Below are 13,332 nucleotides of genomic sequence, written 5' to 3'. Positions count from 1 at the left end.
GTATCTCCCATCTCTCGGGCAGTTTTCCCACTCTCCTTTCATCCTTTCTCCCCACCTCTCCCCGCTCTCCCTGCGGTATGCTCTCCTGTTCTGTCTCTTGCCCAAAGCCCCCCGGGCCCCTGGTCGGCTTTGCTGCTGTTTCTCATCTGCAGCGTTTCCTCTGGCCGCCGCTGTCTCCAGAGAGGCCCTGGGCAGCTAAAGGTGGTCAGAGCCCTCAGGTAAACCCTCCATCTGTAGGAGCTGCCCCACCAGGTGTGGGGGGCAGGCAGGGCCCCCGCTGGGGTCTGGGGGTCTGTTCTCCGCTTTCCATCTGGGGTGGGAGGGCTCAGGGGCAGAGGGGGAGGCTGGGCTGCCCTGTGCGGCCCTCAGCATGTTTAGGGCCTTGGAAACGGGCTGGCAAAGCAGCGTGGGAGTCTAGGCACCAAGTGTCCTCTGCCCTAGGGGACCTCCAGGGTGGGGGCTGCCGGCCAGTGCAGGGCACAGCCTCCAGGGGGTGACCAAGATCCCTCGGGGCAGCCTGAGGGACGATGAGAAGAGGCCCCCTCTGGCCTCCTCCCCAAAAGGAAGGAAGGGATGTTGAGAAGCATGTGCAGCGGGAAGGAAGCCTGTGGCGCGTCAGGGGGACGCCGAGGGGATGGTGACGGACTGACGGGCCCTGTCTCCATCCTCAGAGTGCCCTCCATGCACCGAGCCGGCCACACTGCAGGGCCTCCTCCAGGAGATCCTCCACACACTGCCAGCCCCACTGCACTGCGGCAGGACCAAGGTGTTCATGACCGACTCCACGGTAAGCGGGCCTGGGGTGAGGAGCTGGCGGCCACGGGCCTGGGTGGAGGACGGGGAGCACGGGCGGCTGAGGACCTCAGCGGATGCCCTTCCCCCAGCTCGAGCTCCTGGAGCGTGGGCGTGCCCAGGTGCTGGAGCAGTGTGCCCGCCACATCCAGCGTGGCTGGAGGAGACACCGGTGCCGCACGCAGGCCAGGCGGAGGCGGGCAGCTGTGCTCATCCAGGCAGGTAGGAAGGGGGCCCGGGCACACGGCCCACACTCATGGCCAGCAGGTGGGCCCAGGAGTAGCCGTCTCTGCAGCTGCACGTGATCCTACGGGATACCTGTTTCCCTTGAGACCCTGCTCCTAGAGTCCCCACAGACCAAAGCGGACTGTGTCCCAGCCTCTAGATGTTAACTGCGTGTCCCCATGGTGTGCTGGGCCTCGAATTCCCTGTCCAGCTCACCCAGAGCACCCCCAGTTCAGCGCAGACCATGTCCCACCCCAAGTAAGGGTTCTCTATAGGTGGCAGAGGCTCAGAAGTTGCCTTGAATTCCCCTCCCCCAGTCCTAGCTAGCTATATTTGTCATATATTATTCCCCTTGGTGACAACTCTCATCATCACCTGGGTTCCTGGGCTTGTTGAGCTTAAGAAGGTAAAAATCAACAAGATCTGGTGAAACAAGGAAGCATGTATGAACCATGACACAGCCTCACTTTGAAAAGCAAAAATACTAGAAACAACCCAAATATCTGACAGTTGGTGGAGGCATGGCTACATTATGGACCCATCCTTGTGATCCAGCTAAGAAGTGTTTTTGAAGAATATTTTTAGTTTCATGGAAACCCCACTTCCAATATGATGCTTAAACCTGGGTGATGCGCTACACAGCAAGGTGATGCCACCTTCCTAAGGGGTGTGGCAGGGGGGGGCCTGAAAAACGTGACGGGTGCTGCAAAACTACCTGGGCTGATAACAGGTGACTTTCGTGTCTTTACCAAATAGCCCTTTTTCTGAATGACTGTACCAAAAAATCAGAAAATGCGTATTTCAAAAGGAGAAAATTAAAACTGCCCCACCCATGATCAGCCTCCCATCCTGTAGCTATGACCTTCACCAGGTGCTGCCCCATCCATGATCAGCCTCCCATCTGTGACCTTCACCAGGTGTGGGTGTGTAGTTGCGTCCTTCGTGGATCCATAAGGCGAGCAAGCAAATTCAAATGAGGGCTTCCAAAAATAGAGGTCGTTTTAAAAGGTGCAGACAGTTCAGATCCCTCGTGTTCCCTGGGCGTTGCCCAGGGTGGGAGGTGGCAGTTTCCCTTGGCTGTAGGCATCTGCCTGCAGGTCTGAGCGCTGTTTTTCAGAGCCAGGTCCGTGTCCCGTTGACTCGGTCCCTGACCTCATGTGGCTGCCGGCCTTCATTCCTACGTTTACGGCAGCTCTGGCACTGGTGTAGCCTGGTTTACCAAGAGCTCTAACTGGCATGTTAACTCTTGTTTCCTGTTTCTGGACAAACCCCTCAGCCGTCCGTTCCTGGCTGACTCGGAAGCATATCCAGCAGCTGCACGCGGCTGCCACGGTCATCAAGCGTGCGTGGCGAGAGTGGAGGGTGAGTGCTGATCCAGAGGTCAGGGCGGCCAGTGATGGGCCCGGGCTGCGGACTGGCCCTGCCCGCGGGGCAGGTGGCCACAGGGTCTCACGAATGATGTGGGCACCGCACCAGCCACGTGGCAGGATGGCTGTGACGGGCACAAGCCACTCAGGGAATACACGAAAACTCATACAGCCATACACTTTAAAAGCATGAATTTTACAGTGTTATCAATTAGATCTCAATAAGGTGGATTTTTTTTTTGAGGTTAATTTATGCTTTTATTTGCCAGTATAATTAACCACAGTGGCCTGCAGGCTTCTTTGATCTAAAAAAATACATTTTATATCACAATCCAACAAACACATACACATATATAATATGTATACGTACATAAAAGTGAAACAAAAGTTTTGCCAAAAGTGTCTACCCCGAGTGTTAAATTTTTTTTTTGAGATCTTTTTCTTTTTTTAAAGCAGTTTTAGGTTTACAATAAAACTTGACAGGAATGTACAGAAATTCCCCATATACCGCCTCCCCTCACATGAACAGCCATTATCAACAGAATGGTACCTCTACTTTTTTTTAGACCAAGGATGACTGCATTGACACGTGATCAGAACATCCCCAGTTCACCTAGGGCTCGCTTTAATGAGCAGAGCAGTGTTGCGTACTCTGTGGGTTTGGACAAAAAGTATGACCACGTATATTCATCATTATAATGTCGCTCAAAGTACTTTCACTGCTCATGAAAACTTCTGTACTCTGTATATTCCTCTCTGCAAACTCCTGACAACCACTGATCTTTTTATCGTCTCCACAGTTTTGCCTTTCCCAGAATGGCATACAGGTGGAATCTCTTTCTCCTCGAAATGAGAGGTTCAGACCCTTTATGAGACCACCCCTGGCCCACCCAGGCGTGGACTAGACAGGCTCCAGGCGGCAAGCTCCCCCACTACGTGCTGCGGCTTTCCCTCCAGTACTGGCCCTGCCCAGCAGCCACGTGGAGGTCAGGGGGACACATGTTGGGTTTCTGTTCATAGGAAGGCCACACGTTTTGTGCCTCTCGTCACAGTGAACCCAGATTCCTGTCGGGTGTGTTATAAACAGACGAGCCATTTCTTCAGACCCCCTGCTCTGAGCACACCCCAAAGGCTGTTACTTTTTAAAAGTATGTGAAGCCTCAGCACAGCTGCTCTGTGTATAGGCCTGTGCCACATCCAGCCAGGTGCCCTTCAGTTCACCTTGTTAAGGGCAAATCACCAAAGAGACTTTTGGTTTCTGTTTTCCATTAAGAGCTGCGATATGCTGTTCTTTTTTAAGATCAGAATGGCCTTCCTTGCTTCTGAAGAACTGGATGGTGTGGAGGAAAAACACTCACCTCACGCTCCCTGCTCCCCGGGCTCCAGTCCGCTGCCCCCGGCTCAGACCAGGCTCCAGGGCGCAATAACCCGCCTCTGGCCCCTGGGACTGGCCCTGGCCAACGCAGCTGTGGGTGTTCACGGCTTTCAGAGGAAGCTGGTGGTCTTCGCCTGCCTCCAGCTCCCCGTGGGCAGCCCCAGGAGCTGCGCCGTCCAGACAGCCCAAGAACAAGCCGGAGTCCTGTCCATCCGAGCGCTGCCTCAGGTGGGCCATGCGATGGGGCTGGCGTCCTGACCGCCCCACTGCAGGGTGGGGGGCGGAGCCCGGGGGGTCGCAGCAGCAGCAGCAGGACTGAGGCTGAGATGAAGGCCTCCGAACCTTGCGCATCCCAGCTGGCAGCAGTCGAGTCGTTCCCATCATTACAATTAGGGTTTTCCAAAGTCCTTTCACTGTTAAAAAGCTGCCTCCAAGTGTTCTAGCATCTCTTCTGAGTCATCTTTAAATTAGTCCTACTTCCAAAAAAATGGGTTGTGGTAACAGCAGCTTTTCCCCTCCAATGGCGCTGGATTTGGCACCATGCTTCCCCCTACTTGGGCTTCCCTGGTGGCTCTGACAGTAAAGAATCCGGCTGCAATACAGGAAACCCAGGCTCGTTCCCTGGGTTGGGATCCCCTAGAGGAGGAAATGGCACCCCACTCCACTATTCATGCCTAGAAATCCCAGGGACAGAGGAGCCTGGCGGGCTATGGTCCACGGGGTGGCAAAGAGTCAGACACGACTGAGCGAGACTAACACACACTTTCCCCTCGTATTCTTTGGCTTACCCTATTCCTGACAAGCACATGAGTCAGTGGTTCAAGGTTTTATATTGTGGGCAGCCGCCAGGGAAAGAGGCAGCGAGCACAGACAAGGGCTAATACCCGCCTTTTACAAGGATCAAGTGACACAAGGGAGAAGGAAACACTGCATTTCCTCCCGGAGGAATTCCTACAGGACATAATCTGGATAAAATCGCCATGACAACACACGGGCCTGCCAGAGTGTAAACAGAAGTGCAGCTCTTTGATCTTCCAGCTTTAAGCAGTCCTAAGACTGGGACAGATGATATTCTTAACAGGGAAGAGCTCCCTCCTAGCTTTCCTCATCTATCTCACACTGGGTGGATGTGACACTTTGTCTTTAATACTGTTTTGGAGTCTGCTCCCGTCTTAGTAAGGAGGAAAAGCGCACTAAGTCAGTCTGCCACTGCTGTGACTCCGGCAGGTCCTCGGGTGTCCCCACCTCCCTGCATTCCTAGCCTTCACGCCAAGAGGTCCCTTCAACCTCCCAGGAGCTGGGGCTGAGCTGCGTCTCTCTCCCCAGGGCTCGATCAGGTTTCACTGCAGAAAGTCTCCGCTGCGCTACGCTGACACCTGCCCTGGACCCTCGCCCGACAGTGTTACTGGCTTTAATCAGATCCTGCTGGAAAGACACAGGCCGGGCCACGTGTGACCTCTTCTCCCCTCCCAGCCTCACCAGCTGGGCCATCCCCTGTGCCTTTTTTCCCACAAGGCCTTTTCCTGCCAGCAGCCTCGCCAGAGACATGTAATCAACACCCGGCTGCCAGACAACTCCCACAGGGACTCCGAGTGCACTCAGGGAGCCATGGCTCCAGCCTGCAGGCGGGCCAGCGGCTGCACCAGTGGCCTGGGGCAGCAGTCTACACATCCCCTGCCCCCACACCCTGATGGGTATCAGGGTTGGCAGTGACCAAACCAGGATTAGGAAACGTCAGGGCCTTCACTACCTTCACAGATCTAACTCAGCGGTGCTGGCCATCACTACAGTGGACACCCCACAGGCAAAGTCAGCTTGATATCAGCTCTAACATTGTGGCTGGGGGAAACTTTGCCTTGAGTTCCTTTAAAAGGAACAAAACCTTACTATTTAAATATTTGATTAATTTAATGTCAAGCAACTAGATTATAAATCAAGAATGATCAACGCAATATACCAAAGAAACACCACACCAAAATTTTAACACTGAGCACGTTTTTACTCAAATGGGTGTGGAAATTCAGTAAATATTTATGTCTTAATTCTATCAAAAATAAAACACTTAAAAACCACCATTTGAACATCGAGTTCTCTCCATACGGGTCTGCCATCCTGAGTACCCCCACAGTGCCGGAAGGAGTCTGGGGGGCCCACCTGACGTCAGCCGCTGAGTCCTGGCATCGCCACCCCTGGGCAGGGCCCCCCACGTGACGGCCTCCCAGGAGGAGCAGGCAACACAATAATCCACCTTAAGGATCCTCGTTCTGAGACGGCTCCACGATACTCAAGCAGCAGTCAGCAAACTCCACAAACAAGGGCTCCTGCATGCAGGCTCGCATAAGCTTGGCCTTGTCGTCCGCCTGATCGAGGTCGACCATCAGCTGTCTGAGGTGTGGATTGAGCAGTAAGCTCCTCAGTGCTGCAGACTCCCCTTAAAATGAAGTGAGGAGAGCCAAGCTGAGCTCAAGTGGGTGCAGACAGAGACGGCTGAAAGCCAAATATTCCAACGTAATAAACACCAAGCACGCTGTACCCCCTCACCCAGCATTTCACATGAGGTGGGGCTTCCCAGGTGGCGGTAGTGGTAGAGAATCCACCTGCCAACGCAGGAGACACACGAGATGTGGGTTCGATCCCTGGGTCAGGAAGATCCCCTGGAGAAGGGAATGGCTACCCATTCCAGTATTCTTGCCTGGAAAAGTCCATGGACAGAGGAGCTTGGTGGGCTACAGTTCAGGGGGTTGCAAAGAATCAGGTATGACTGAGCATACATGCTCACGTAAGGTGAGGTCAGCATGTCAGATGGTTTCCAAGTTAAATGCTGTCAGAATCTTATTCTTTATTAGTCCTCTGTAAATATCTTAATGCCATTCACCCAAGTAAAAGTTACTGTACCTGCACAGACTTAGCTTAAAAATTGTCTTACCTGCAAACTTACCTAAATTCTTTAAATTCTGCAAAGACACTCTGTCCTCTTCCTCATCACTATTGAGAAAATCAGCCACAGAGTCATCATCATCTAAGGAACCTGTTTATGAGCGCAAAGGAAACCTAGGTGCCAGGTTTTAACAACTCCAGTAAATAAAAAATGTGTGTGCACACACACAAGAACAGAGATAAAGCAAGTGGGTACAGACAAAACCACCACTTCTGAGGAATTTGTGACTACACTAACACTATTTTAGGAAAGTGAAGAGCTGCTGATAGTGTTCACACACTTAAACTATGTTTGGGCTTAGGGCCTTGTTTTCCAATTCTTTCCAGCCTACCTCTGCGCACTACAGCTCCAGCCCTGTCTGTAAAAACCCACGGACAGGACTCCCCTGTGTTCTCGGCATGGGCGGAAACATCCGAACCCATCAAGTTTCTCAAAGGGCAGAAGCGGGCCATCCCCTGGCTCTGACTGCTCAATACCTTTTCGGTGGCACCGGGAGGGGCCGTCTTCAGAGCCCAGCATGATGCATGGTGCGCAGGAGGCGTTAAAGAAAGGGTACGTGGGGCTTGCCTGGTGGCCCAGGGGTTAAGAATCTGCCTTGCAATGCCCGGAAGATCCCGAATGCTGCGCCACAACTATGAAGCCTGCACTCTGGAACCCGAGCGCCATCCCACTGAAGCTCGCTCACCCTAGAGCCTGTGCTGCTCTCTGCAGCTAGAGAAAGCCTGCACATGGCAACCAAGGCCTAATACCAGAGAAAAAAAAATATATTTTAAAAAGGCTAGGTGGATGAGGAGGACGGCAGCACACTCGCGCTGCAGGCTCTGAGGCCGCCAGGAGCAGCAAGGCCAAGGGCCACGTGCCCCGCGGGTCCAGGTCAAGTGAACCCCCGCCAGGCCCAGGGAGGGAGGCCCGAAGCCGTGACTGGAGGCGGCTCCTGCCAGCAGGGTCCACCGCTCACCCCAAACCACAGCTGCGGCCTTTCCCCCCTGCCCTTCTGCATCTTCAGGCGGCCCCACATCGCCACCCGTGACAACATGTGCTCCTGGCGCTGGTGCACAGGGCTGAGGAAGCTGCTGCTCCCTGATGAACCTGCCTCCTGGCCCCAGTGCAGAAGTCTCTTCTCCTCTCTCCACATATTCTATTTGAAAGCCTTTTCTCGGTTTGTGTGTTTGCAGTCAACCAACCCACCTTCGTTTTCCACAGGCTTTTTAGTTTTTGCAGTCAGAGCTGATCTTATTTTTTTCTCGACAGGACCAGCTGCAGGCCTGCACTGCTCTGAAAGACACAAATCTCAGGTGTACATCACCTCCGTTTGAGTGACAAGGCTGCACTCCCCCAAGCAGCATCCAGCATCTAGGAGGAAGCCTCTGGAGGGGTGAGGGGCTGGGTGGGGGATGAAGGAGAGGAAGTGAGAGATTCCGTCAGGGGGCAGGAGAAACCTGGGCCCAGCAGAAGGGCTGAGGAAGCCCGCCTCACGCTCCCCGAGGGCCTATCTCCATCCTCCCTGTCCTGCCTAATCCCACAGAGACTTCACCAAGATTCAGTAACACGCTGACTTCGATTAGCCGCAAACTGTGTCTTCAGCAGTTTCAGATCCCGAATGTACTGGTCCCCGTGCCACCGGGAGTCCACACACACAACTCGCCAGGACCACCTGGGAGGGGCTCCGCCTCACAAAGGACAGGGAGATGGCCGAGGTAAGGAGAGTCGGATCCCAGTCACCCAAGAGGGTGGGAGACGAGGGGGAGGTGCTGCCAGCTGGAAGGAGCATTCCGGGCCAAAGGAAAGGCCCGTGGCCGGAGCCGACCCTTGAGCAAGTCGAGTCAGGTGCAAGGATACGGTGACAAGCAACTGGCAGCTGACGGGCAAAGCAGGCCTGGCAGGAGGATGGGGCACAAGAGGAGGAAGGCGCCTGCAAGACGCCAGTCTGTCTCATACCACACCACCCTAATGTGGGATCTAAGATGACACAATGAACCTACCTATGAAGCAGCAGCACGCTCCCAGACGCAGAGGACAGACTGGTAGTTGCTGCAGGGGAGGGGCTGGGGGAGGGATTAAGCGGGAGGTTGGGGTTAGCAGATGCAAAATATTAGATGGACAATGGATGAACAAGAAGGTCCTACTATATAGCACAGGCGATTACAGTCAGGATCCTATGATAAACCACAATAGAAAAGAATATAAAGAAAAAAGAATGCTATGCATGTGCATAACTGAGTCACTCTGCTGTACAGAGATTAGTAACACTGTAAATCAACTTTACTTCAATAAAAAAAAAAATCACCAGACATTATGCACCACTTATAGTTGTGCCTAAGACCACCTGTAATTTTGCCAGAGACTGACCCTGAGCTCTGATCCAGTCTCTAATCTGTCAATTTGTAAGAAACAGAGGACTAAGGAGTATGCCTAACCGCAGCGTGAGTTTGCAATCAGCAAAATCCAGACTGTGGGGAACTCTGCAAGTCAAATGGCTTGAATTCTTCCACAGAGAAATTTTTTTTTTAAAGTAATAACAGAGGATGGAGGAGCAATTTACAAATTAAGAGAGACTTAAAAGAAATATCACATTTTGGGGGAATTCCCTGGCAGTCCAGTGGTTGGGACTTGGTGCTTTTGGTTAGGTTAGGTTCAATCCCTGGTCAGGGAACTAAGAACAAGATGAAACAATACTCTTTCAGGATACATCCTTGCATAATAAAACTGAAAAAGCAAAGATGTGACTGCTATAAAGGTCAACAGAGTGGTCATTTACAGGAAGTGAGAACAGTGGGTCAGGACAGGGCATATGGAGGGGTTTCTGGAGTGGATGGCAAAGTTCTATTTTCTTTTTAAATTTTTTTTTAAATTTGGATGTGCTGGGTCTTTCTTTCTCCAAGGCCTTATCTCTGCTTGCACCAAGTGGGGGCTACTCTCCTGCTGAAAGCACAGGTTCTAGGGGCACAGGCTTCAGTAGCTGTGGCATGCGGGCTTAGCTGCCCCGAGGCATACGGAAACTTCAGAGACCAGGGATGGAACACACTGCCCCTGCACTGACAGGCAGGTTTTTTATATTTTTTAAAATACATACATAATTTATTTTTATTTTGGTTGCACCGGGTCTTTATTGCTGCACACGGACTTTCTCTAGTTGCAACAGGCAGGGGCACCTCTTTCAATGCACAGGCTTCTCACTGCAGTGGCTTCTCTTGTTGCAGAGCAGAGGTTCTAGAACGTGGGCTCAGCAGTTGTGGTGCATGGGCTTAGAAGCTCCGAGGGGTAGAACCTGCATCCCCTGCATTCACAGGCAGGTTCTTACCCACTGAACCACCAGGAAGTCCAAGTTTTATTTTCCTGACCTGGGTGGTGTTCGCTTTATAATAATTCAGTAAGCCAAATAAAAAAGAATCTACAAATAAATGCTGCAGAAAAAAGGCACTCCTCCAAAAAAAAAAGGAAACCCCCCTACACAGTTGGTGGGAATGTAAACTGGTGTAGCCACTATGGAAAACGGTATGAAGATTCTCTAAAAAATTAAAAATAGTTACCATAGTGCTCAATCCCACTCCTGGACATACATCCAGAAAAAATAAAACCTCAAATTTGAAGATACATGCACCCCAATGTTCATAGCAGCACTATTTACAACAGCCAAGACATGGAAGCAACCTAAATGTCCATCAACAGAGAAATGAATAAGACGTGGTGTGTGGTGGAATACTACTCAGCCATAAAAACGAAATGCTGCCGTTTGCAGCAACATACATGGACCTAGAGATTATGAAACCTAGTGAAGTCCGTCAGAGAAAGACAAATAATCATGATATCACTTATACACAGAATCTAAAAAAATGGTACAAATGAATTAATTTACAAAACAGAAAGACTTCAGAAACAGAAAACAAATTTATGGATCCAAAGGAGAAGGGGTGAGGAAGGCTAAATTAGGAATATGGGATTAACAGAAACACATTACTATGTATAAACAGATAAACAACACGGGCCTAAAATATATTATTGTTTCATTTAGTTGCTAAGTGGTGCTGACTCTTGTGACCCCATGAACTGTAGCCCTCCAGGCTTCTCTGTCCATGGGATGTCCCAGGCAAGAATACTGGAGTGGGTTGCCATGTCCTTCTCCAGCAGATCTTCCCAACTCAAGGAATTAACCTGTGTCTCCTGCACTGGCAGGCAGATTCTTTACACTGAACCACCAAGGAAAGAATATCATAGAGAACTATATTCATGACCTTGTAATAAGGAGGAAAAGGGGACGAAAGAGGATGAGATGGCTGGATGGCATCACTGACTTGATGGACATGAGTCTGAGTGAACTCCGGGAGTTGGTGATGGACAGGGAGGCCTGGCGTGCTGCGATTCATGGGGTCGCAAAAAGTCGGACACGACTGAGCAACTGAACTGAACTGAATAACTTACAATGAAAAAGAACCAAAAAAGGATACAGATCACTGAATCACTTTGCTGTATACCTGAAACATTGTAAATCAACTATACTTCAATTTAAAAAAATATTTTTTTAATAAGAACAAACCAAGCAGGGTTTCCCTGTGGTCCAGTGTTAAGAATCCACCTGCTAATACAGGGGACACCAGTTCAATCCCTGGTCTGAGAAGATGCCACATGCCATGGGCAATGAAGCCTGTGGGTCACAATTACTGAGCCCATGTACCCTAGAGCCGGTGCTCCGCAACAAGAGAAGCTACTGCATGATAAGCCCAAGCACTGCAACTAAAGAGTAGGACCCACCCCCCGCCCCCAGCACCGCAACTAGACAAAGTCCATTAGCAGCAAACAAGAACCAACGCAGCGATCCCCTCGCCCCCCAAAAAACACACTAACAGAGAGGCTGGAGTTTCCAACACAGAGTGAACTACTCAAATCTGTGTATCAGAAAAATTACCCAGATTGCGCTAGGGAGTCTTAGGAGGGGCCTCACAGGGCTGCAGGACCAGAGAGAAGCATTCCAGACACAGCTCCTAAACTATTCCAGCAAAGCAGTTCTACTTCGTTCCTATCTTGAGGCGAAAGGGTTTTTTTTCAAAGAGCTCCAAAGACATTAGGATTAAAAAAAAAAAAGTTGGAGCGGGGACGGTGGTGCTCGAAACAAACAGCTATAAAATCAGAGACTGGAGGGCATAAAACTAGAGGCAAACCACCAGTGAGGAACTCTTAACAGAAAAGTCACTGAGAGAGAGAGGGCATGGGAAAGGGTCCCTGAAGACTGAGAAGAGGCGCCGGACAGAAAAAGACGTAAAATGTAGACTTGACAACAGTGAGAGCCAGGGACGCTGCTCCTTACCGTAAACTGGTATACCTCCCTGTTTCTATAAAGACATCACTTAAAAGAAAGAAAACGTCGTTAACCTCAGCCAGAGAAGATTCTGCCAAAGAACGCGGAGCTGAAAACTAAGAGGAAGGCATAGCTAGGGGAGGCTTTTGTGACAAAAACCAAAGACTGTTAAAAAAAAAAGAAAAAGATGGCACGCAGAAAGGAAAGTGGAGCAGAGGAAAGGTTTGTGATTGTCCGTAGAGTGGAGGCGCATTCGCAGGAAGAGGTATCCGTCTGCCCACGGTGGGTGGGAGGCGGTCCCCAGGGTCGGGCGTTGCAAGGCTGATAGGCTGATAGCCGGGCCCCGGGATTCACGTCCCCGAGACCGCAGCAGGATGAGGGCGCTGCGGTCCACGAAGAAGGGCGCCTTACCTTTGTGCTTCCGGAAGCAGGGCAAGGAGCAGCTGCAAAAACAAAGCCACAGGGCGCGTCAGTCCCGAGGGCGGCGCGGAGCCTCCCGCCGCCCCGCCGCCCGCCCCCGGCCCCGCGACCCCGGGCACTCACTAGGGCACGCGGCAGGCGGGGCAGCGGTATTTGGGTTTCTCCAAACAGACAACGCAGACAGCGGTACCGCAGCTGAGCGACGACATGGTCTCTCCCAAGACGCGCCCCTCGCCTGCGCGCCAGCCCGGGGCCCCCGAGCCCCACGTGCCCGCCCTTTCTTCCGTTTCCTCAACCAGGACCAATCAGCGCGCAGCACTTACTGGCCGTCAAAAGCAATCGATTGATCCCGCTCATCGTTCCAGGCCTGAGAAGTAGAAAGTCGATGCACTCGATACGCATCCAGAGCCCATTGTCAGGGGTGCTCCCTGATTAGGGCTTCCCTGGTGGCTAAGCTGGAAAAGAATCCGCCTGCAATGCGGGAGACCTGGGTTCCATCTCTGGGTTGGGAAGATCCCCTGGAGAAGGGAAAGGGTGCCCACCCCAGTATTCTGGCCTGGAGAATCCCCATGGACAGAGGAGCCTGGCGGGCCACAGTCCATGGCATGGCAAAGAGTCAGGCGTGACTGAGCGACTAAGCACAGCAAACAAGAAGTCCACACACTGGCCAAACCAGACTCAGCTAGGCCACGTGACACACGTGTGCCCTTCCCAGCCATTTTTCTCACAGGAAAAGAAGACAAGCCTTGGCCACTGACAAATGTTTATTGAGCTCTAACTGTGAGCCCGGTGCTTCCCAGACGCTGGGCTGGGAACACCCAGGGATTAGCAGGCACTGTCTCTGGGAGCTTAAGGCTTAGAGTGAAGGCAGGAGGGAGAATCCCTGAGTGGGACTGATTGGCCAGGTTACAGATGAGTGACC

General features: G+C 51.9%; 2 protein-coding genes and 1 non-coding gene across 9 annotated transcripts in view; 1 reads left to right on the top strand and 2 right to left on the bottom strand.

Moving 5' to 3' along the window:
* Window positions 1-5,832, top strand: part of MYO19 (myosin XIX) — a 33,466-nt gene extending 27,634 nt beyond the window's left edge. For 2 of the 4 annotated variants that reach the window (XM_005219995.3, XM_024979851.2), the window contains 5 exons: window positions 672-787; window positions 885-1,014; window positions 2,294-2,379; window positions 3,685-3,987; window positions 5,086-5,831. In XM_005219995.3, the coding sequence (XP_005220052.1) occupies window positions 672-787; window positions 885-1,014; window positions 2,294-2,379; window positions 3,685-3,987; window positions 5,086-5,214 (764 nt within the window). In that variant the 3' untranslated portion in view covers window positions 5,215-5,831. 4 annotated transcript variants of the gene reach the window in all.
* On the bottom strand, window positions 3,382-3,511 carry LOC112442834 (small nucleolar RNA SNORA11). Its single transcript, XR_003031124.1, has one exon. It is a non-coding gene; the product is annotated as a small nucleolar RNA SNORA11 (small nucleolar RNA).
* Window positions 5,738-12,683, bottom strand: ZNHIT3 (zinc finger HIT-type containing 3). Of its 4 annotated transcripts, none has more exons than XM_059877804.1 (6): window positions 12,534-12,683; window positions 12,402-12,433; window positions 7,886-7,972; window positions 6,698-6,787; window positions 6,301-6,451; window positions 5,738-6,190 (listed from the first exon to the last, which is right to left on the bottom strand). In XM_059877804.1, exons 1-5 carry the CDS (start codon window positions 12,617-12,619, stop codon window positions 6,309-6,311), a joined length of 438 nt encoding a protein of 145 aa, XP_059733787.1. In that variant the 5' UTR covers window positions 12,620-12,683; the 3' UTR covers window positions 5,738-6,190; window positions 6,301-6,308. The 4 variants fall into 4 exon arrangements, with proteins under 4 accessions (XP_059733787.1, NP_001039360.1, XP_024835496.1 ...); NM_001045895.1 differs by lacking the exon at window positions 6,301-6,451 and adding an exon at window positions 8,680-8,742 and having other exon boundaries at window positions 12,534-12,667; XM_024979728.2 differs by lacking the exon at window positions 6,301-6,451 and having other exon boundaries at window positions 6,686-6,787.
* Window positions 12,684-13,332: the final 649 nt, after the last annotated feature.

The sequence above is a fragment of the Bos taurus genome, chromosome 19 (assembly GCF_002263795.3).
Source record: "Bos taurus isolate L1 Dominette 01449 registration number 42190680 breed Hereford chromosome 19, ARS-UCD2.0, whole genome shotgun sequence".
NCBI lineage: Eukaryota > Metazoa > Chordata > Mammalia > Artiodactyla > Bovidae > Bos > Bos taurus.
Note: the sequence above shows the minus strand (reverse complement) of the source record. Positions and strands in the feature narration are given on the sequence as shown.

Bases quoted from the DNA above. Each gene is read 5' to 3' on its own strand.
- ZNHIT3 (NM_001045895.1), bottom strand. From the start codon at position 12,619: ATGTCGTCGCTCAGCTGCGGTACCGCTGTCTGCGTTGTCTGTTTGGAG. The intron at 8,743-12,401 runs GTAAGGCGCCCT...TCCCTCCCCCAG, and splicing joins CTGCTTCCGGAAGCACAAAG to CCCCTCCCCTGCAGCAACTA. The intron at 6,191-6,697 runs GTAAGTTTGCAG...CTTCATTTTAAG, and splicing joins GCAGAATTTAAAGAATTTAG to GGGAGTCTGCAGCACTGAGG.